A 24,603-nucleotide genomic window follows, 5' to 3' on the forward strand; every position below is an offset into this window, starting at 1 on the left:
CCCAAATAAACCCACGAGCTCACACTTTTTGCTGCACGGTCAGGGGGGGTGGTGATTTATTAACAAAGGAGGGAAGAGAAAAGGCCTGGGCGGATATTGTTGAACTCAACGGGGAGTTCACCTTCATACAACCCAGTCCAGGGAAGGGGATTGGGGCCTCAAAGGATAGGAAGAGAGAAGGGGGAAGAGAAGAGCGGTAGGAGAAGGGGGGATAGTCTATATCGCGTTCGTTTCGTCCATGACTCGATGGCTACAAATGCAGTGCTAGTCGTGTTGTAACCAGGAAGTTGAGTAGGTGCTGGAAGACTCCGGTCGAATGGCATTCGGTCCCGTGGGGGAACAGGTAGTCTTCTAGGTTGTGGTTTGGGGCACCAAGTCCGCTGGAGTGCGGCCCGGAGTTCTGCCCTCGTTGTGTCGTGCTGGCGGCAAGAGCACAGTAATTGCTCTAGCGTCTCGGGCTCTGGGCAGTCGGCGCAGGTGGGGGACGCTCGGCGGCCTTGGTGGTGCAAGTGCGCTCCCACGTTGCAGCAATTGAGCCGCAGGCGAAGCAGGAGCGACCGGGCATCTCTGCTAATGTGTCCGGGCAAGAGCCGTGGGGCCTGGCCACTGACTACTCGGGCATCTGGATGCATGGCCTCCACCACTCGTGCCAGGATAGTCCTTGCAGCGTCAAATGACACCACGTCCCGGGAGGCTGGGACCCCTGCCTGGCGAGCAGCACCTTTGGCCAAGGCATCTGCAATCTCGTTGCCCGTGATGTTCACGTGTGATGGCAGCCAGTGAAGTCGCAGTGGACACCCCTGCGCTTCCACCGCATGAAGCTTGGCCGCCAGCGACCGCTCAACGTAGCCGCTAGAGCTGGCTGGCTGGTCGGTAGCACACAGACAGAGGAGGGCAGACCGTGAGTCAGTCAGGATGATGGCCCCCCGGGCCTGGGTGCCCTGTTTGAGAAGAAGATCCGTGGCCAAGTGGAGTCTAGCCAGCTCTGCGTGGGTGGATGAGGCAGGGAAGGGCAGGCTGCACACCTGGCTGGTGCCGAGTTCTAGGGCCGTGCAGGCAGCTCCGGCTCTGCCCATCGACTGTTGCACAGATCCATCCGTGTACACGTGCAGATGTCCGGCTGCGTCGTCCTGCAGCAGGGCAGCCACCTCTTGGTGGACGGCCTGGGGTGGAGTCGACCTCTTACTACGGACCCCCGGCAATGTGGTGACGATGTGTAGAGCCTGCCCCGTTTCTGGGGGTGGTGGCTCCAGGCGGGGCTGCTGCGGCAACACGATGTGGCTCTCGTACGTACCGAGCGGCATGCCCATCCGAGAGTTGGGCCGGCTGCGGTAGCGCTCGAGGAGTGCCGCGCCGTCCGGTGTGCCCTGCAGGCGGTGGATGTGGTGGAGCCCCACCTGCAGGGCCCGCATCTGGATAGGCCAGAAGCCTGCCTCTGTGTACGTCGCCGCCACCGGGGAGTTGCTCGGAAGGCCCGAGTAGAGGTGGATAGCCCTGCACTGATCCACCTCCAGCTCCTCCCACCGGCGCAGCTCGAGTTGCACTAAAGGCAGAGCATAAAGGACGGCAGACAACGCCATCCCGTGGAACACCCGCATGTGCCACGGTGTGTGTGCAGCCCTGTCCACGCGCCAGCAACCTCCGCACGCCCTGGTCCTTCAACTTCATTACACCCACAAAAGACATTTTTTAACCCAAGAAATGCAAGAAATGCTCAAAAATTTTCGAATTTCTCGCTCCAGTGATGCAATAGGGGCATGAGTGATGTATTAGTATTGGCCATCACTAAAAACATAGTGGTCAGTGCCTTAACTGCACATTAATGGGGCAAATGATTCTTTGGGGTTGAAAAACACTCAAAACATTTTCTGAAAAATGGCATTTTCGGCATCCACGGCCACTTTTCTATCAGTCTGCAAATATCCTCATCAAAAGGCACCACATTTTATTGGAAATAGCATTTGAAAGTGCACTCTGCAGCTCAGTTTGCGCAGAATTCGATGGCAAAACGGCACTTTTCTTGCAACGCTAAGCTAGCATTTCACCCCCGGATATCTCTGCGCCCAGAGCAGGTACAACTGTAATTTTTTTGCCTCTGATACCTAAATGCCTGGAGAATACAATCTTGGGAACAAATTTTTCAAATGGAGGCTTTGGAAAATTATTATTGTGTTCAATTGACACCACCTGTGAGCCATTTCTGGTAGAGTGCAGGAGGAGTAAAGCTTAGTGGGTTGTAAAATGACCAAAAATAACTAAATAGAAAGTTCTTCTACTGCTGTATTCTTTAGTCATTTTTCTGCCTAGCCGCGGGGTTATTGCCATTCTGTATGGAGTTTTTATTTTGGAATTGTGACCAAAATAATAGCAATAATTCATTATCTAAAAAAAAAAAAACACCCATCTCCCCGAAGGGAACCATGAGTAGGATGCGGAGCATCATGGGGGTTCCGTTTGCGTTTCTGTTATGTTGGTTAGCCAAATTTGGTGGAAATGTAGTGAACCCCGTAATGCTCATATATCCTACTCATGGTTCCCTTCGGGGAGATGGGTGTACTTTTCCTAATTGCATGCGTATATACGCGAGTGAGACGAGATTGAAGTGGTATCTAAAGGTCTTTATTTAGGTTTGCACGTCTGAGTCAAGTGCAAGCACAACCGGAGTTGTTGTTGTTGTTCCTCTTCTATGGCACGTACCCGCGTGGGGGATTGGCCAAGAAACGGTGGTGTGCGGACGCCAGACAAATAAAAAAAAAAAAGCTCTAAGGCCAGTCTGCCCCCTGCACTCTTTCGTGACCGCACCTATTCAAAATCGTTCAATTTGAACATACAGTAGTCCCTCTTTATAACGAAATCGCTTTACTCGAAATATCGCTTTATTCGAAGTTTCTTCTGGTCCCAACCCAAACGCATGCATTTTAGGTCGTATTACTCGAAGCGCAGGAAGAGATCGACCCGCTTAGAGCGAAGTGGCGAGCGGAGGCATCGCCGAGCACCGGCAACCCCGCGGCGAGTCAGGTTGTCAACATGGCGTGTCAACACTAGCAGCTGTTCAACGGTGTTTTTTTTTTGGAGCTGGTCAGGCTCGACCCCGCACGGGGCACCTCGAGCAATCTTGGTGACGGTACTGGCGATACCGCGGACCCCGAGCCCCCAAACATAAGCTGGATCCAACCGTGGCGATGTGTTTTAGGTGGAGGGTTAGAAACCACGAACGGTGGCCGTCGGAGCCCAGGTCAATCTCCGGCGGATGGGCTCCCTGTCTGTTCACCAGGCAGGGAGCTCCGGGACCTCTTTGACCATCAGGGTAAAGTCAAAGAAGAAAGTACCCCCGTCCCCTGCTTCTATACTATGATATATGGCTTTTTCTAAACCCCCCCCCCCCCCCCAGACGTGATCGGCCCCCGAAAAGGGGCCGCACCGAAGTTTCATTCCCACCTCTGTCAGCAACTGTCTCTTCAACAAACGGGAATAACTATTCTCGTTTTCTTGTGATCGAATCAGCTGACCCAACGAGACCCGTCGCTTCACTGTCGGTATTCCTTGTCTCGAAATTTCTGCAAAGCACATTAGGTGAAAAGTATGAAGCCAAAAAGCTCAGGACAGGAGAAATCCTTGTCGAACTCAACACTGAAAAACAATCCTGCACACTTCTTGCCCAAACTCGCATCCATGATCTGGACATCAGGATCACGCCCCACCGGAGCCTGAACAGCTCCCAGGGTGTGATTTCAGAGTCGGATCTCCTTACAGAAACAGATTCCGACCTTCTTGAAGGGTTAAAGGACCAGGGCGTCACAGCTGTGCGCCGCATCACGATGCGCAGGGATGATAACATAATCCCCACCAAGCACATTATCCTGACCTTCGACCGATCGACACTTCCGCAATACATAAATGCAGGCTACATCCGATGCTCTATTCGCCCGTACATACCGAACCCGCGCCGCTGCTTTAAGTGCCAGCGGTTCGGGCACAGCACAACCTCTTGCCGCGGCAAAACAACCTGTGCGAAATGTGCAGCGCAGGACCACCCCACCGACAATTGCAATTCTGATAACCTCACTTGCGCAAACTGCAGGGGCCCACATGCGGCCTACTCGAGGAAGTGTGAGAAATTTCATCTTGAAAAGAAAATAATCAACGTGAAAGTGACAGAGAACATCACATACCCAGAGCCGCGGAATAGGGTCGCCTCTTTCCCTCTGGGGAGGTACGCCGACGCAGCTCGCCAGGGGGCGGAGCGGCGTCTGGTTTCCACAGGGACCCAGTTCAGCGAGTCTGACCTGGTCCCTCCTCCGCCCCCCCCTGGGTTGCCTCTGGCAGCCCAACCCGCCACCACGTAGCTTGCTGAGGCAGCAGCGGTTGTGGTGGCAACATCTTACCGAGGTGATGGGCACCACGGGCCCCGCACCGCCCGTGCCACCTCTGGCGCCCCGGACGCCCTCGGCGGTGGCGGCTCAAACGAACGGCTCCCGAGGGGGGGCCAAGTCCGGGGGGCCCGGTCCGTCGGGCACCCCTCGGACATCCGACGACGAGATGGATGTCGGGGCGTTCTTGCCGGCGGTGCACCGCAAGGAACGCGTCCCGACGCCAAAGCCTCCCGACAAGCCAAAAAAGGCGAGAGTCACAGCCCCGAAAGACGACACATAAGCACACACACTCCAGTAGCTCTCACACTAAATAATGGGAAGAGAAAACATAATAAATGGAACTGTAGAGGCCTTTTTAAAAATCTTGACGATGTATACGAAATACTGCATGCTAATCAGCCAAGTGTAATGTGTGTTCAGGAAACACATTTGAATTCCAAGCACACAAATTTCTTGAATAGTTACATGGTCTTCAGAAAGGACAGGGATGGCTGCACACACTCTTCTGGCGGTGTGGCCATAATTGCCCGGAAATCCTTAGCCTGCCACCCTGTCACTCTGAACACTGTCCTTGAGGCTGTAGCAATACGCACAATAATTTTTAATAGGTTGATAACGGTATGCTCCATATATATTCCTCCTGATCTTGCACTTTCGAGCTCTGACTTCGAGGCGCTGGTTGACCAGCTGCCCGAACCATACATTCTAACAGGCGACCTTAATGCTCACAATTCTCTTTGGGGCTCTTCTCGTACGGATGCCTGGGGTCGCCTGATAGAGAGGTTTTTTACATCCTCTGGAGCATGCCTTTTCAACAATAAACAGCCTACATATCATAACATAGGACACAACACATACTCATGTCTTGACTTGGCTATTGGCTCCGCAGTTCTCTTTCCTCTTCTCGAGTGGGGTGTGGGAACTGACCCATATGGCAGTGACCACTTCCCCACCTCACTTACATATACAGTCTACGCCCGTTACAACGGACCCTCTGAATCCGGAAAAAAACGTCCGCTGTAGCCGAAGTATGCAGTATCCGACGGGGGGGGGGGGGGGCTATGAGCTCTACAGTGAGTACTTTGACCGATATTGCATGCATAGTATATACACTTTGTTCTTTCTACACGCCTGCAGCACCTCTGCACAGTGTTCGCGCGAGGGCAAAGAATCGCGTAAACACCGTTTCCAAAACTTAGCACCGGCACTTCAAAAAGGCCTAGCGCATGTGGTCAAGCGTGTAAAGACGCAAGGTAAGCTGAGCAAATAACGCAAGAATATAACTAGGCGCAATTATAAACCAGCTATAAAACATCAGTCGTGCCCATCAGCATTAGCTAGGCTCTTTTAAATCCCCTCACGACGAGGCAGGTTTTCCCGAAACCGTTCGTCAAACAAATCGGATCGCTGCCTGACCTTCCCTCAAGGCAGATTCCACATTTTTAGCGATTTTATTCGGGTCATTGAAACAGATGTAATGAAATAATCTGATGACGGTCAGCTGTAAAATCGAAAGTTAAACCAGTTGGACTGCGCACGGTTACCGGCAGATTGCACACAATGGATGGGGAACAACCCCTACTTGAGGCATTTCTTACCTTTTTCACCGAACGGAACGGGAACGATGCATGCGTGGGAATAATAAAAGCCGAACTTCACTGAACCCGAGTTTTTTATTACATAAAAAAACTGACGAGGGCAGGCTCGCCTCCGAGTGCACCACTTCGAGTGTTCGATTGCCCTGTTTTCAATCTCACCGGAGTAGCGTTTATCGGCAGCGGCCTTGTTCTTGATGGTACAGTGGACACTGTGCTTAGAAAGGCCTGTACTTCTGGCGATGTCAGCCTGTTTTTCCTCGTGTTCAACAGCGTTAATTACGCTTAATTTATCCGACAGTGAAATCAGCTACCCTGCCGCTCATGCCGCTGGTCGCACAAAAAAAAAAGCCACTGGCTTGGCTTGGCTGCGCCAACGACCCGGCTGCCAGCAATGTTGCCAGACATAATAGTTTTCTTGCCAAAATAAACGAAAAAGCACACCGGGCGCCGGCCGCGCGGAAGTCCGCTATAAACGTTCAGTCGAAACAATTTTCGCCTAAAATTTAGTCTGTTGTAGCCGATAGTCTGCTCTAGCCGGGTCCGTTGTGAGCGGAGTGGACTCCATTTAAAATGCATGGGTACCAGACAAACCAACAGAAATGGTCTGTTGTAACCGAAAGTCCGTTGTTGCCGGATCCGCTGTAACGAGCGTAGACTGTATACGTAAAGGCCCAAGCAGTTCATCTTCCCATAATAGGTTCAATGAAGCTCGAGCTAACTGGAACACATTTACAGAGACATCGAAACTACACTACACAACTATAAGACACCTACATGTAGAAGAAGCCGCACAACTCCTCACGGTGCACATCCTCGACGCCGCCGAAAAGTCCATTCCCCACGCCTCTGGTGCCCCGCGCAACCAGCGGAGGCCGTGGTGAAATGAGGACTGTAGGCGGGCGCGAGAGGCCCAGAACAAGGCGTGGGGTATCCTTCGTCGGTACCCCACGTCGGGAAACCTCCTCTTGTTCAAACGGGCCAAGGCATTAGGAAAACGTGTGCGTCGTGAGGCAAAACGAGAGAGTTGGCGCACATTCATAACATCAATAAACTCCTACACAGACACACGGAAAGTATGGACAAGACTACGCAAACTCAAGGGTCAACAAACACACAGCCTGCCTCTGGTCAGCACAACAGGGGACGCACTCGAAGACCAGGCTGACACCCTCGCACAACACTTCCAACACGTGTCCAGTTCAGCACACTACACAAACACTTTCATGAAACACAAACAAACGGCCGAAAAGAAGCCTATACTAGATAACAATAGGTCAACATCTTCTTATAACTCAGAGTTTTCACTGCATGAGCTGAGGGCTGCTTTGAGCACGTGTAAACCCTCAGCTCCAGGCCCACACAACATCACATACACAATGATACGACACCTGCACGCAGACACTCTTCTAACACTCTTACACCTCTATAACAAGATATGGCTTTCGGGGCACATTCCAAACTCTTGGAAGGAGGCTATAGTTGTAGCTTTCCTGAAGGAGGGAAAGGACTCGTCGTCCCCCTCAAGTTACCGTCCTATTGCCCTGACGAGCTGCCTGTGCAAGCTCTTCGAGAAGATGGTAAATCGCAGGCTCGTGTACTTCCTCGAGTACAACGGTCTTCTCGAGAGCAGCCAGGCAGGCTTCAGGGTGGGGCGATCGACGAACGATCAACTGGTAGCTCTTGACTCGTACATCAAGGATGCCGTCGCGCATAAGCAGTATTGTTTAACTGTCTTTTTCGACCTTGAAAAGGCATACGACACCGCTTGGCGTTATGGGATCCTTAGTGACCTCAAGTCATTCGGTGTTTCGGGTAACATGTTGAACGCTCTTGTTAGTTACTCGTCAGACAGAACGTTCCGAGTAAGAGTCGGTGGTGCACTCTAAAAGGTTCACGTGCAAGAAAATGGCGTGCCACAAGGTGGTGTGTTGAGCTGCACTCTCTTCATAGTAAAAATGAACTCTCTTGGTAAGGCACTGCCACCTACAATCTCTTATTCCATGTATGTAGATGACATCCAGATATCCTATAAATCGTGCAATATGTCTATCTGCGAACGTCAAGTCCAGCTTGGTGTAAAGAAACTTGCCGGCTGGGCAGACAAGAATGGTTTTAAATTGAATCCTGTAAAAAGCTCCTGCGTTGTGTTCTCCAGGAAGCACGGGGTCCATCCGGACCCAGACATTCATCTTAATGGAGTGTCGCTTCCTGTGAACAAGGAGCACAAGTTCTTAGGTGTTGTGTTTGACCACAAACTCACATTCAGTCCCCACATTAAGGAACTTAAAAATAAATGTCTCAAAACAATGAATATACTTAAGGTTCTCTCCCACCAATCGTATGGTTCCGACAAAGAACTCCTACTACGGCTCTATACTGCTTTGGTTGGGTCTCGTTTAGACTATGGCAATGTGGTATATGGGTCAGCAACTAAAACAGCGTTGCGAATGCTTGACCCAGTGCTACACTTGGGGCTGTGGCTTGCGTCGGGTGCTTTTCGCACTAGCCCTGTCGAGAGTCTGTATGTCGAATGTAATAAGTGGAGCCTTGAGAACCAACGGACGTACATGGACTTACTTTATGCTTTTAAAATTTCGTCGCTGAATAACCATCCTTTTTATCCTGTCTTTAACGACACATCCACATCTGTTCTTTTTGTAAATCGCCCATCCGTTCCTCTGCCCTTTTCACTTAGAGTGAAAGGCGAGCCTCGGATCTCAGTGCGTCGTTTTTAGACGTGTACAGGTCATCCTTTTCTAACAGTTTACCGCCTTGGCAAGTTCGCCCTGTGTCGTGCGACCTTTCTTTTATGAGACTTGACAAAAATCGTGTACCACGAGCTGCAATACTGCAGCACTTTCTGTCTTTGCAGTTTAAATACACATGTGCAGAATTTTATAGTGACGCTTCTAAAACCTCCACTATGGTGTCGTGCGCTGCTCATGGTCCAAATTTCAATGCAGCCAGAACCATGAGCGTGCACACAACAATTTTTTCAGCAGAAGCGTATGGAATTTTGCTTGTTGTACGACACATTCTTGAGAACCAGATTTCCAATTCCATCATCTATACAGATTCTTTGAGTGTTGTTCGCGCACTGGCATCGCACAAGCCCTCCAAAAACCACATAGTTAATCTTGTATACAACACTATTGTGTCTGTGTATGCAAAGAAGCATCAGCTGCTCCTCTGCTGGGTTCCAGGACACGCTGGGATCGCTGGGAATGAGTTGGCAGATGCGAGGGCTGCTGCTGCTGCACTCAGGAACACTGTAGACATAACAACCGTACCCTACACAGACCTCAAGCCACACATAAGACAACACCTGCGCAGAACATGGCAAACACACTGGGACGAACAGACAGACAACAAACTACATGTAATAAAGCCACACTTGGGACAGTACACAGCTGACTCGCGCAACAGACACACGGAAGTCGCCTTGGGTAGGCTGCGGATAGGGCAAACCCATGCGATGCACTCGTATCTGCTGACGGGATCTTCTAGACCCCAGTGCAGCAGGTGCGGAGAGGCCCTATCCGTAGTGCACATACTAATAACATGCAAGGCACTTCACACAACAAGACACAAACACTTCAGAGAACTCTACAGACAACATATTCCCCTACATCCATTGTTTTTTCTAGGTGACGATGCCATTGTTTCTGTGAAACGTGTGTTTGAGTATTTGTCAGAGGTCAAGTTTTTAAACCTCATTTCCTATCACGCATCATGAAATCTGGCCCTATACACCAGCCATGCTCATTGTCGTTTTGTGATTTCACTTTTGTTTTTACTGACTTTACTTAGTGTTTAAGGTTTCACCCCTCATATATGACTGTTGTTTTGGCGCTCTTTGCCCCAGTTGGCCTTGCGCCATAAACATCCAACCATCATCATCGTTGGTCAGGCTCGATTCGCGCCATCCGACTTAGGCAAACTGTCATCATCGTTGGTCAGGCTCGATTCGCGCCATCCGACTTAGGCAAACTGTCGAAATGCGTGGTAGGGTCATTGAATTTTGTTCCTACACATTGGTCAATGGTGCGGACGCGACGGTGCGCGAATACGGACACTCGAACCGTAGAATAAGGGGTGTCGTCGACAATGGGGCGCCGAAAAATTCTTGTTTTGCAAATTTCACGGCTGCACACTTTCGGAAAAAATTGCCCATTGATCATGCAAAGCCCCTAGTGCAAAACTGGTCACTTTTCATGATTGCGCTGTGTACCCACAAAGAGCGGTTAATCGTCGTTTTTTGAGCTCAACAAAAACAACCTCGAGCCACGGAATTTGCGCCGCTCTCTGGCGCAAAACTCTCGTAGCGTTTCATGACACCCGCACCAACCTCCCCCCCTCCCCCCTAAAAAGTGGCCACTGCCTTCTCTCCTCATTCGCTGTGCGGTCTGCGAGGGATTCGGACGCTAGTCAGTGCTGGTCAAATTTGAGAAGGGGTTGCTCGCGCCCTGCAAGAACATGAAACAGCCAAAGCTCAGTGCCTTTTTTGCACCTGAATGAGGTTTTTCTTCACTGAATACATTGTGTTTTGATTCCTCCTAGTTGTGGCACAATCAAATTTTAACTACCTCAGTTTTTCTCGAGTGGTCGCTTGTATCGAAATACCGCTTATAACGAAGTTTTTCGCCGTCCCGCTGACTTCGTTATAACGAGGGATTACTGTACTTTGGGAGTGCCTTTTCATAGCGTTCCAGGCGTTGCTGGAACAAGCGAAATAAGCTGGTTGGAGTTAGATCAGAAGTGCCCTTTTTAGAATCAGTTTTGTTTTCATTTTTGCAACAAAAACGTGATTTTTGGCACCCATTTGAATCACCTGGGTGTGGAAAAGTGGCGTGGTCATTACGCGTCACTGCTGCCAAAGGAGAATGCGTGCCACTCGTAATTACTCTGCATCAGCGTTTGGTTTTTGTTATCAGGGCACAAATGGTGAATCACCAAACGATTTTCAATCGTCAGGTTTGCACTCTGACAGTAATAATCCCTGAAATCGGCTGAAAATGTCAAGCAGTGCCTGTTTGCAAAGCTACTTTATGATTTTAGGCAGTTTTATTGCCTGTGCACACGTAGTTCTAAGATGTGTTGTATTTCTACTTATCACAGTTTCGGTTTCGTTTCTGCATCGCAAAATTCATAGTTAGCACTACTACGCAGCTACCCAACTTCAAGCCTACCTGCCATGGTGCCTTGAGCGTCCGTGACTGATCCACGAACAAAGCATGCCGCTTCTGATGTCACCCAACCCTAACCCGATTTCTGCGATAAGAACTTCAGATGCAAGTCGAAACGTAACACCCAGTCGCCAGATATCTGTTACGAGGAGGAGAGTACTGCAAACCGGCCTTATAAACACTGCCAGCTGTTCGCCTGCCAGTTTCGTTTCCATACGAGGGTATCTCCGGTGGTCTAGTGTTGCTGCTTAGTTGAACTGTCTATTTGGACGGAGTCTCCAATAAGTTTTGTACTGTTTCATGTTAGGTGGCGCTGCAATGGAGGAGGCTCGTTGTGCTGGTATTTTTTATCGCGCAACAGCTACTCGGCCAAAGTTTGCAGGGCACGATTCTTGCGCATCGCACCTCATTCCTGCAAGCAAGGCTACAATAGTGAGTCAGAAGATGATAATAAAGCGCAGCTTTATGTTTGAGAGATAGCTGACCGTGAATGTCAACAAGCATCAACCACGAAGTTCCGTTTTCAACTGCATGCATGTTTTTCCGCATCGCGTGCTTGTCCCAAATATTGTGCTGGCCGTAAATAAAAAGTAAGTCTTTGACAATATGTTTTTACTTTACGTAGGGGCAAATTCGTGCCTTTGATAATGTCAAACCGCCAGATTTCTTCCAGGGAACCACCCGAAATTGCACATTTTGAAATGGAGGTTGGGCTTCACTGCATGGCACGAGCACCACGCGTGCTAACATTTTTTTATATCTCACAAACTGTTCCGCCCAAGTCGAACTTTTTTAGGGCATGTTTTTGAAATGTTTTCCTAGAAAATGCATATTTTAATTTTTTTCTACTACCGGTGGTTTGTTATAACACAACTCCTTTTCTATCATTTTGTTTTCGACAACTTGACAAAAATTTTGATTTCGATATTTTTTTGCAACTACGATATATAAAAACATTTCAAAAAGTAGTGTTAAATAATCCGTTAAATAAAAAAGGCCGTTAAATAATCTAAATTTTGCCTTTTTGTAATTAGTGCCTAACCAACTTTTTAGCAAAAAAAAGTTTTCTTAGACCCCTAAAAATCAGTCAATTTTCCCGCGGCCACAAAAGAGTTAAGCATTCGCGTGATACGGTCAAACAAAACTAGAGCCCCCACTACAATTGCCCGGTCAGGCTTCTTGGTGGTGGCTCTGGTTTGGTGGCCACCAGTCGCACCAACAAGATTCTGGGACGTCACAAAGACGTCACCAGAAAATGGCTGGGGAGTCGCCACTGCTTCATCTGTTTTTCTTATCATGTCGGTTATTTGTCTTTAGTCTGCAATAAAATTGGTATCAGCATTATAGGGAAAAGCAGCCTTATAGGTGAACCAAACTTGTATTTTGTCTCCATGACTCTTTTAATGCACACCAATACAGAGTTACTTGATAGGCGTTGCCTCTGCATAGGCCCCACACATTAAAGAGGGGCCCTACGGTTGGTCCACTCTTTTGGATTTTTCTGTACAGTGGCACCATCTGTTGGTGACGAAATAAACTATACAACATGCTCAGCCATTCGACGACCTGGGAAAAAAAATGGTATTTGGGTGCTTACGCAAATTTGTTGTGCCATGGGAGCACAATGTGTTCAACCATGCAAGTGTTTTACAAGCATTCGAAGCAAGAGTAGTAAAATAAAATGCGACCGTGTGGCCAGCGAGATGCGTCGTCACTTGCGCATTGTCATGTGCTGCACGTTATCTGTGGTCTTCCGGTGCCAAAAAATGAGGTAAAAATTTGTTTCGACGGCTTTACACAAGCTTGAAAGGACAATTAGGGCCACTTGATCAGCTACTGCATTAGTTCTGGCATACAGTGTGCTGTAGGCCAAGTGACAACTGCAAATTTAGTGCTTCAGGTCGGACCTATGTAGTGCCTGAGTGCCCACACAAGCGCCAATTGGTAGAGGCAGTTGCGAAAACGCAGAAACAATTGCGACATAAGACCCGAAGTTCAGAAAGCAATGAATAAATTATGAAAGTAAAAAAATATAAAATTATGCACTTTTAAAGATGTGAAATTTTCAGTTTAAATAGTTTATTTTTTGGATAGTGTGTTTTGTTGGCCACGGTGGCGCCACCAAACGCATGAATGAAAGTTGGGGGGCCCAGGTGTGGGCTGTTTCTTGAGGGGGAGTTTTGCAACTGCCAACATCGAAGAGTTCTGCACCAGTATTCATGTGTGCTAAGATAGTGGGGAAAGCTGCCCCTGCTCAGCCCACTGTGAAGCACAATGCTGTTGCCTGTGCAGGGAATGATGGAGGAGCTGTCCAAGGCGGCACAAGAGGAGCAGCAGAAAGCTGCGGACTGCCTGGTGGTGGTGCTGATGTCGCACGGTGGCACGGTCACCATGCGTGGGTCCGACAATGAACCGCTTCCTGAGCAATGTATCTATGGGTCCGACGATGAGCCGATTCCTCTGTATTCTATCTACGAGCTGTTCAACAACAAGAACTGTCCATCCCTGCTTGGGAAGCCCAAGTTGTTCTTCATCCAGGCATGCCGTGGAGGTAAGTAGTGTGCTGCTCATTGTTGTCACCACCACTTTGTATTGATGGCAAATCATGTGAAGGCTGTGGGATTCTACCTTTCACACACTAGTTATTTCCCATCCCGCAGCCATCCGCGCTCAGCAAACTTGCCTTGCGAGCGCCGGCTGCGGATGGGTCCGTTGTTTGCGGAGACAGACAAAGGCAGGAGGCGGAGAGGGCAAAACACCACTGGCAGCGTTTATTGCAAAGTGCAAATCAAATACACTGCATACAGACTAATCGGAGGCCATAACGGTAACACTGTGAGCGAGGCATTAAACAACGCTAGAGATCGAGATGGTTCGACTCACCGATGGCATACCGAAGCAGCGGAGCGCTGCGCGTGCGAGCGCGGTTGCAGTCTCCCAGCTTGCCCGGACGCGTCCCATTGTGGCGCGTTCCCCAGGTTTGGACCGGCGCGCCGAAACGTCCGTTCGCTACCGCATCCCCAAGACAAGAGGCCGTCCTCTCGTCATGCGACAACCCACCAGACCTCGCCATTTGGTGGTGCTAGTATAGGAGGGAGAACTGGTTCTCGGGTAAGGCAGAGGGGAAAAGGGTCAACGCCTCCACCCGGGCGACAACAAACCCTCCGGTCGCTAGCGCCCTGCCGTATGGCTCCCGTCGCGTAAGCAAGGCGCGTTGTGCAACGCCGGCCACGATGGGAAGCTAGCCAGAAAGGGGTTCACGTGAAAGTCGCGATCCCCACAAGGCCAGCTGTGGGAAGCGTATGGATCTCGGGGAAAACTGTCCTGGCTGGTGCCTTCAGAGCGAGAGCTACTGGGCCGTGCTAGCTATGTACCACTATCTGAATACTCGTGCACAGGTTCGAAGAGCACTTGAGCGCAGTGACGAATTCCAGTGTTTCGGCAGCAAAAAAGGGCTTTGTATTGCCACAGAAGCCATGCCACTGACGCAGATGGCTGCCGCACACAAGTTGAGTTAAAGGGGCCCTAAACAGGGTTCCAAAGATTGCGATTTTGCGTGCGCGATTGCTGGAGTACTATCCAAGAACCATCCTCCTGCAAAAATGGTTTAAAAAGGACGCAGGTTCGACTCCGGGCCGCAGCGGCCGCTTTTCTGATGGAGGCGAAAAGCAAAAACACCCGTATGTTCGAGATTTTGGCGCATGTTAAAGATTCCCATGTGGTCAGAGTTAATCCGGAGCCCTCCAGTACGACGCGCCGCATCACCCATGTGGCGTCGGCGGGGTATATCTCACAATCAACCAATCAAAATGGTCTAAGAGCGTTAACAATTAGCGGAGTTATCAATCATTAAAAAGGGCCAGCAATAATGCCTGGAGCTTTCGCCCTTCCTTTGCGCCTCCAGAGCACTGTGAAAGCTACACGTTCACCGGCCAGGCACAAGATCATTCGGAGAAACAGGACAAGGCCCTTGTCGCTCCGACATACGTGCAGCCATTGGCTCCAGCCAAAACACATGCTCCGCCCACTACTGGCTGCGCCGAGCGGGGGACCCCAGTTGCACTGCCGGGCTTCTCGTGTCGGCCTTGCTTGCGTCGACACGTCAGTTTTAGAATAGGGGAAACACTTTTGAAGACCACATAGGGGGGCCCCAAGCACAACTCACGACACAACCCAAGCACTCACGACAATTGAAAATTTCCACCAATGACTAGTGGCCTGCTAGCGTTTCTTGCTTGTGGCGCTGTCGTGGCGAACAGGTCCCCCCAGACTGGGTCACACAGAAAAGGCTTAGCATTGCTGTAGTTATTCAATCGCCTCTTTACGAAGCTGCGCCAACGACGATCCCCAGTGGAATTTGTCACCGCACTGTCATCCACTTTCATGCACTTGTAACAGATTTTTAGCAATAGTCCTGTCCTGACGGGCGGCGCCGAATTTTAGCCGCCGCAGTGTATGCCGATTCGGGCACCGTGCAGGCAGATTGCCGCAGTCGCGCGTGTGGTTGTGTATCTGCCTGCAGAAGACGCTCCGTTCTGGTCAGCGTTATTCATATCTTGTAAACGGCATGCTACATCTGCAGACTCAGCTGAGCTCGTGTGATTAATGGCAACAGTCGACAATCATCCCTACAAAGATATGCTGTGCCAGAGTGTCGCTCACTGAAATGGCTGCCCGAAACGCCGAAACGTGCACCAGCGGCTTCCATCATCGCCGGAAACGCTGATTGGCTGCAGCCCCACCAAAAGCGGCGTCATAGTCTCAAGCGCCAGCTGCGACATGGACTACGTTCAGGGTGTGGAACTGGAATATTTTCGAGTTCGGATCAGTTTTGTTCTGGGTTTGTTTCCCGAGCGTCATTCCATTGCGGTTAGAACCGGTTCAGAGGAACACAAAACAGGAGTGTTTTTATTTTACTTTTTAGGGCTGAGTTTTAGTTTCTCTGCCATGTCGCTATAAAAACAAATTTGATATAGGAGACAGCGCCAGTTATGCGGACGATGACTGAACGGTAACTGCAATACAAATAAATGCTTTCTGTGTGCCTTCTTCCCTCGCATTATATTGTTGCATCCTGTCCAACAGAGACGCAGGGAAGTTGTCTTCACGAAGACAGAGGGGCAAAGTTTTTATTAGGCGAGGTGCCTAACTTGTGAGGGGAAACAGAGAGAGAGCACCGGGCAGTCGTTAGCACGAGCCGCTAGCCAACGCGCTCCTTCGTTTTCGTCTGCTGTGCCGCATCACACGGCACAGAGCCACGCGGAAGATTAGCCTGTCCGTCCTACTTTATAAGGCCGTTATCCAACAGTTGCGCACGTGGCATTATGCAGATTAAAACTTTTTTCGTATTTGCTATCCTCAAATGACACCTCATATTATATGCGGGTTCGTGTTATACGTGGCTTTTTACAGTAAACATGTAAGCCAAAATTTTAATTCTCCCTCTGAAGTGTGTTTTGGGATGTCATGCAGTGAACGGGAAACGTCTCTTTGTTGCCCTGTTTGCCATCCGTCTTAGATGGCGCTACAATACTGCTCAAGACCGCTGCCCACAATTGGTTTGTTTCTGACTGGAAGTGTACCGGGCTTATCTTTTTACAATTGATAGTGATTGTTCCATGAAACATTGGGTATGCTCGACCAACGGAGTCACGTAACAGAATGTCGCTTATGCCAGCTGGCCTGTGTATACAGTGGGACATGCCTAACGCTCCGGACGGCCGTGCAGGTATAGTTGACATAGTTTGCGCAGTATGCGCTGGTGCTTCAATTTTTACATGTTCGTTAGTATTTCCCATTGTTTACCCCGCCATTCTTACCAATATATAAAAAGAATGTGCCCTAAATTCAAGCACAAATAGCTCGTTCTGCAAACTTACAATCCCTTTTTAATTTGTGTTGAATCTTGTCAGCCTCAGCCAATCGCAAGAAGCTGTCCATAATATGTCATGAATTCAGTGCGGAAAAGTGGCCAAGGTGTCGTGTGCCTGCTCTCCATTTTCCTCACTGTACATCCTATTTGAGTGATAGAAGTTGTTGGTGTCAGTGTTTTCTAACAAGACAATCTTTCGAATAAACCAAATGTCCATTTCCTCTTCATGGCCCCTTTAAGCCCTCACATATCCGGTGGTGGTGAGGGGGGAAACATTTAAATCGCAAATTAAAAGTGTTCAACATCATCATCACCACCACCAGCCATTTAGGTCCTCTGCAGGATGAAGGCCTTGTTAAATCTCCCGCTGGCTATGCGCCAGTCATGATCATCATCGTAGATTATCCCGTGTAAGTAAAGTGATGGTCCCCGCTAAGGGCAGCCATGGCCCAGGTCTCGCTTCTCTCGTTCTTCCGCTAACATTTTGGTGCCGTTAAGCCCGGGAGAATGAACACGTGCGGCGAAGGAGACCCTGCGACGTCCCCTCCGGCTTGAGGTTCGTAGAACCCCGTGATTTGACTACTGTTGACCGCCGTTGCCCCGCCCTCAGCCGGAGGTCGCCATGGCTGGCCCTGTCCGCCCACCTACGACCGACCGGAACCTCCAACGGGACGCAGATACGCACCGTCACGTCCAGGGTACCACGCTTGGGAGCAACTGTACGTCCCCCGAGTACCAAGCTGGTGATGACCTGGACGCCCTGTGTTCGTTGAGGAGGGTTCTGCGCGCTGCTGTTACAAGGCTGCTAAAGGCAGCGACTGAGCTCCGACAAGTTCCCTCACCGTCTGCGTTGGACTTGCAGTTGGCTATAAATGAGCTGGAACAGAAGGACACTGAACTTAACAAGCTGAACGAGGCGATAGGTGAGCTTCTCGAAGGAGACGATTTCGAACATGATTTTTACGACGTAATGCAATATCAGGAAAGGATATGCGGGGCCCTTAGTCGGTTGCGGTCGACCTTGAGCGACCTGCGGGCACCCGGCATTAAATGTACCGGCAAGGGCACATCACCCTATCCAGACGACCCTTCTCACGTCGGCTCGCGTACGTCGACCTCGCGAGTAGTTTTGCCGAAGTTGATCGCGACGGTCCACAGCCACCTTGACGCTCCCGATACTGGCAACGTGCAGAAGCCGGATACGTCTATGTTCATATCTACCACGCTGTCTGAAATGTCGACTTCTGATGGCGTGAGACCAGGACGTTCGTTGGACTACAACTGTGCTAGGGCTGAGATGCAACCAGATCCAGTTCAGTCCAATGCGACGTGCGACACGGAGAAGAGCTTTTTGCTCCATACAGATCGAGAGAAGACATTGCCTCCACCGTGTGAGTTCGAACATGTCTTCTGTTCAGACATAACGAAAGGCGAATGCTTAGCAGAAGTTATTGAAAGCCGAACAGCTCTAAGCGACGAAGTAGTGCGGTCGGTTGTACCCAAGTGCCAAACTGAGTCGTTGCATTTCACTGATGTTGGAAAAGCTGAGCAACCCTTGCTCACCGCTTCTGCGCTATGCCAGGAGACAGCGAGACCTGGTCGAGAACAACCAGAACTGTACAGTGAGCTGAGAGCGAGCACGAAAAGAAACTCGTCGAGACCAGAAACTACCGAAAGGCCGATGCGAGGTCGGTGGAAGACCGTCATAAGGACGCGGCTGGACTAGCTGCACACGAGCTACCGTCCCACCGAGACATTCACAGTTACCCGACAACAGCTTTCCGGCAAAGGCTGCAATGCTGCAAGACATCACACCTTTGAGGACGCTAGGCGCAGAGTTTGGTTGACACCCGCTTCGCCTTTTCGAGGCCAGGCTGCAATACTCAAGGCGGCAAGACGGTGCAAGCACCGCTGGAGATGAAAAGGGACAGCGTTTGCCGGCAGCTGTACAAGGAATGACCTTCTGGACCGATAATTAGGTTTTTGGACCTGTTGTTTACTCACCATGAACTATCTCGCAGACCTGGGAGGATGGTAAAATCTCCCAGCCGGGTGTTAGCGGTTCCTCAGTGCCAAGTTTCAGAGTTGTGATGCCGCAAAGAACCAGATTCGCTTGTTCAAGCTGCGTCGGAGGACGGAAATGTTCAAGAAGTGTTAAAGTGAGCTGGTAGTGACCAGAGCGGAGATGTTCAAGAAGTGTGAAAGCGACACATCAGCGCGTAGTGACTAGAGCCCACATTACGCTCAAGCTTTCCGATTTGCTGTGAGACTCTCGGCGCGTATATCATCCGGAAAGACACGTACTAGAGGGCTATGAATTGTAATTTGGCGGATACGCGGTCGTGGTTCCAGCTGGAGAAGCTGTCCTCTGGCCAGCAAGTACAGTAGCGCGCTTCTACAGAGGCAGACACGAACGTTGCGCGCGCGGGAGGATGTTAAATCTCCCGCTGGCTATGCGCAGTCATGATCATCATCGTAGATTATCCCGTGTAAGTAAAGTGATGGTCCCCGCTAAGGGCAGCGATGGCCCAGGTCTCGCTTCTCTCGTTCTTCCGCTAATAGGCCTCTCCCATTGGTGCAGTCTATGCCCGTTACAACGGACCCTCTGAATCCGGGAAAAAACGTCCGCTGTAGCTGAAGTATGCAGTATCCAACAGGGGGGGGGGGGGGGGGGGGGAAGGGGGGGGAGTGGCAGGAATATGAGCCCTAAAGTGGGTACTTTGACTGATATTGCATATGCATAGTACATACACTTTGTTCTTTCTGCACGCCTGCAGCACCTCTGCACAGTGTTCGTGCGAGGGCAAAGAATCGCGTAAACACCGCTCCCAAAGCTTAGCACCGGCACTTGAAAAAGGCCTAGCGCATGTGGTCAAGCTTGTAAAGACGCATGATAAGCTGAGCAAATAAAGCAAGAATATAACTAGGCCCAATTATTAACCAGCTATAAGACATCAGTCGTGGCCATCAGCATTAGCTAGGCTCTTTTAAATCCCCTCACGACGAGGCAGGTTTTCCCGAAACAATTCGTCAAACAAATCGGATCGCTGCCAGACGTTCCCTCAAGGCAGCTTCCACATTTTTAGTGATTTTAGTCTGGTCATTGAAACAACTGTAATGAAATAATTTGATGACGGACAGCTGTGAAATCGAAAGTTAGACCAGTTGAAATGCGCACGGTTACTGGCAGATTGCACACAATGGATGGGGAACAACCCCCTACTTGAGGCATTTCTTACCTTCTTCACAGAACGGAACGGGAACAATGCATGCGTGGGAATAATAAAAGCCGAACTTCACTGGACCCGAGTTTTTTATTACATAAAAAAACTGACGAGGGCAGACTCGCCCCCGAGTGCAATACTTCGAGTATTCGATAGCCCTATTTTCAATTTCACCGGAGTCGCGTTTATCTGCAGTGGCCTTGTTCTTGACGGTAGAGTGGACCGTCTGCTTAGACAGGCCTGTACTTCTGGCGATGTCGGCCTGTTTTCCCCCATGTTTAACAGCGTTAATTACGCTTAATTTATCCGACAGTGAAATCAGCTACCCTGCTGCTCATGCCGCTGGTTGCACAAAAAAAAAGCCACTGGCACTGGCTTGGGTTGGCTGTGCCAACGATCCGGCTGCCAGCAATGTTGCCAGACATAACAGTTTCTTGCCAAACTAAGCAAAGAAAAAGCACATCGGGTGCTGGCCCCGCGGAAGTCCGCTAAGCATTCAGTCGGAACAATTTTCGCCTAAAATTTAGTCTGTTGTAGCCAATAGTCTGCTCTAGCCGGGTCCGTTATGAGCGGAGTGGACTCCATTTAAAATGCGTGGGGACCAGAGAGAGAGAGAGGGAAAACACTTTATTTGAGCACTAGTTGGGCTAACGACGAGTGGTGACCAGCGCTTGGAGGGTGCCGGTGACCTGAGCAGCTCGTTCAGCAAGTCCTTGCTGGACTTGAGGGTCCGAGCTGCGTAACGCCGCCTCCCAGTGCTCTTCAGAAGAGATGAGAGGGAATGAATTGTGGGGGCATTGCCAAACGATATGAGAGACTGCTTCGGTGGCTCCGCAGTCGGGGCATTGGGGAGAAGGAAATATTGAGGGATAAATTGCATGTAGTCTGGCGCGACAAGGGAGGGTATTTGTTTGTATAAGGCGCCAGTATTGTTCCTCTGCAATAGAAAGCGACCAGTGGGGTGGAGGGTAGCGCCGGCGAGAGAGGCGGTAATGGCAGGTAATTTCCTGGAAAGTTAACAGGCTGTCACGGGCTGATTGGGCTCCATGGGAAGTGATGCGACTTGGCCCAGCTCGGACGGTTAGCTCTCGAGCTGCAAGGTTAGCCGCTTCATTACCTTCCAGCCCCGCATGGGCTGGAGTTCAAATCAGCTCCGCGTGGGAGGTGGGAGGATTTTGAAGAAGAATTTTGAGAGCCTGCGGGGAAATGTTACCACGGGCAAAATTTCGAATGGCCATTTTCGAATCACAAATAACAATTGTTGGTGTAGGCCGGTGAGTGAGCGCAAGTGCAATGGCCGCCTCTTCCGCAGTGGCAGGGGAGCGCGTTACGATAGTTAGTGATTGGTAAGGGGGTGCTTTAGGGTCGAACAGTGCGGTGACTTCATAAGCATTGTGGTGGCGATAACTAGCGGCGTCCACATATGCGGTGGTCGGGCCCATGGGGTATTTACGGGCGAGCACGCATGCACGATGTTCCCGGCGTTTAACATTGTGCTCCGGGTGCATATTAAGGGGAATTGGCCGAACGAGTAGGAGATTGTGTAAGTCAGGAGGAATGCGTACTCTCTCGTCAGTAAAGGTCGGTGCATGAAGCCCGAGCGAATCTAAGATGGATCTGCCTGCAGGGGTGGTAGAAAGGCGAGAAAGTTGAATCACAGAGTGGGCTTCCATGAGCTCTTCAGCTGTGTTATACATGCCTAGGCGTTCCAGTTTGGCAGTGGAAGTGCTTTGAGGGATTAGAAGCGCCGTTTTGTAGATTTTTCATATGAGGCAATTTACTTTATGCAGTTCTGTTTTAGTCGGATTTAGGTATGGGAGAGAGTATGTGATGCGACTTATCACGAAGGCATGAATTAGTCGGAGACGCTCAAATTCGGTCATTCCCTTGTTGCGGGCTGTTATGCGATGGATGAGGCCCATAGTTTGATTGACATGAGAGGTCAGCTGGGAGATGTATCGGGTGTTGGCTCTGTTGCGTTGTATGATCAAGCCGAGCACTTTAAGTTTAGAGACACTTGGCACGGAATTATTCTGAATTTTGATCGCTATGTCCGGAGTGTAGCATGACCGGCGGGGAGCAGGGAGGGTCATGAGCTCCGATTTACCTAGTAGAGGAGCACTCAAGACCGGTGAGTGCCACTTCCGCGACTACGACGTCTGTGCCTGCCTGAAGCGCCTCCTCAATTTGTGCATCACTACCTCCGGTGCACCAGAGTGATGTCATCGGCATACAAACTATGTTTAAGGTGTGGGATTTGAGCTAAGCGTTTAGGGAGATTAAGAAGAGCCAGATTAAAAAGGAGGGGAGAGAGGACTGCTCCTTGAGGGGTACCAACTGAAGGCATGTGAATAGTGTCGGATACTAGGCCACCGACGTGTATTACAGCAGTACGATCAGTGAGAAACTCTTTAATGTAAGTGTAAACTCGCTGCCCAGGGTGAGTCATTGCCAGATTTTGGAGGATAGCTTTGTGTGAGACTCTATCGAAGGCTTTGGTGAAGTCTAAGGCTAGAATAGCAGCAGTATCTACCTTAGAAAGGCTCGTCATGTTCTGGGACAACTGCTGAAGCAGGTTGCCTCCCCTTGGACGTGCTACGGCTCCAAGAAACGCTCCACGTTCATTTGAGGCATACGCTACATGCACGAACCCATTTCCTGTCCCGTATTGCGGTTCAAAATATGAATTCTAGCTTTGGACAAACAATAAAAAGTATTAATGCCCCAATTCCAACTCAAGCACCGCCGACCATGCCACGGAACTTCCCGCCCTGGAATCTGACGCCTCTACGGATAAAATCATTCATACCCGGAATTGATTCAAAAAAACATATACCTCAAATTGGCCTGCTGCAGATGACCCTTGCACACATTAACAGATATTACTCGGCAAGTACTCACATTTATACCGATGGATCGGCAATACCTGAGTGCAGCTCCTTGGGAATTTTCATTCCATCAAGTGAAAAAGCGTTTTCATATCGGCTTGAGCGACCGACTTCGCCTGCGTCGGCGGAGCTCTACGGGATTAAAGAAGCACTTCGATATATTCTACGCCAGCCGCCGACATGTTGGACCATTTTCTCTGATTCGAGAGCAGCACTTCAAAGCTTACAACGCGCTAGCTGTTTCAGCTTTCACGAACATGTCCAGCGCGACGTAAAGTATTTGCACCATCTGGCATACGTCGCTGGACATCGCGTTACCTTCCAATGGCTCCCAGGCCACAGCGGCATCATGGGAAATGAGAAAGCGGACGAGGCTGCCCGCAGGGGCCTACAAATGAGAAAAAGAAAGAAGATTTTCTTCACGAAGCATGATGCCGCCACAATGACGAAGGCACTAGCTCTGTCGGAAAGGAACCGTTTATGGTCCTTGCAGTAGCATCATTACGGCTTTTTATATACCATAGCCCCGTATGTCAGAATGCGGCTGCCAGAGCGTCTACCCCGCCACTTGGAGACGTTGCTGCATAGACTTCGTCTTAATGCAGCACTAACAAATTCCTATCTACATCGGATCAGCCAGACATCAAGCCCATATTGCGACAATTGTGGTTCACTTGAAACTGTTGAACACATTACTGGAATGCTGTGCCTATACCGACTCAAGGTGCCGTTTACAACATAAAATTGATTGCCTCCACCCTGGACCATTGACATTAAGATTGGTACTTGGACCATGGCCCTCTCCCTCCGCTCAGCGCAAAATCTTGTCCGCGCTATTCGAATTCCTCCAGGACATTAATGTGTCCACGAAATTGTAGTCGTTCCTCCATCTCAAGAGCCTTTGAACTCAATACCCTGAAGAAGGATCATATATATTTTTTTTTTCACTACTACTACTCTCCTTTTCTTCACTACACCTACTACCTTTTTCCCTCTCCTCCTTTCCCCGCAGAGTAGCATGCCGGCGAACTGATGTCGGCAAACCTCTCTGCACTTTCCTCTTTAATAAAGAGTTTCTCTCTCTCTACCTTAGATGGAGGGATGATGATCTCATGGTGGAGTTGGAGGAGGAGATCCTGGGTCGAGAGACCCTGCCTGAAGCCTAGCATTGTGTGGGGAAGTGCATTGGCCTGGGTGAGATGTTGAACTAGGCGGGTATGAATTATGTGTTCATGAACTTTACTTATGCTGGAAGTTAGAGATATGGGCCTGAGATATTCCAGTTTCAATGGTTTTCCAGGTTTCGGTATCAATGTTATTTTAGCTTGTTTCCATGAAGAGGGGAGAATGCCTGTAGTCCAAAAGTGATTGTAAAATTGTGTAAGGATGGAGATGGAGTTGTTGTCCAAGTTTCGGAGGAGTTTATTGGTGATAACATCTTGCCCAGGCGCCGAGCCAGGCC

At 49.9% G+C, this 24,603-nt stretch overlaps 1 protein-coding gene across 1 annotated transcript in view; it reads left to right on the forward strand.

Moving 5' to 3' along the window:
* The window catches only part of LOC144178030 (caspase-3-like), a 107,192-nt gene that overhangs the window by 36,805 nt on the left and 45,784 nt on the right, over nucleotides 1-24,603 (forward strand). The window contains exon 5 of the mRNA XM_077705565.1: nucleotides 13,450-13,708. Within this exon, the coding sequence (XP_077561691.1) occupies nucleotides 13,450-13,708 (259 nt within the window). The remainder of the gene's footprint in view (nucleotides 1-13,449; nucleotides 13,709-24,603) is intronic.

The sequence above is a fragment of the Haemaphysalis longicornis genome, unplaced genomic scaffold (assembly GCF_048455015.1).
Source record: "Haemaphysalis longicornis isolate Haplotype H1 unplaced genomic scaffold, Haemaphysalis longicornis Haplotype H1 scaffold_380, whole genome shotgun sequence".
In the NCBI taxonomy this organism is placed as follows: Eukaryota; Metazoa; Arthropoda; class Arachnida; order Ixodida; family Ixodidae; genus Haemaphysalis; species Haemaphysalis longicornis.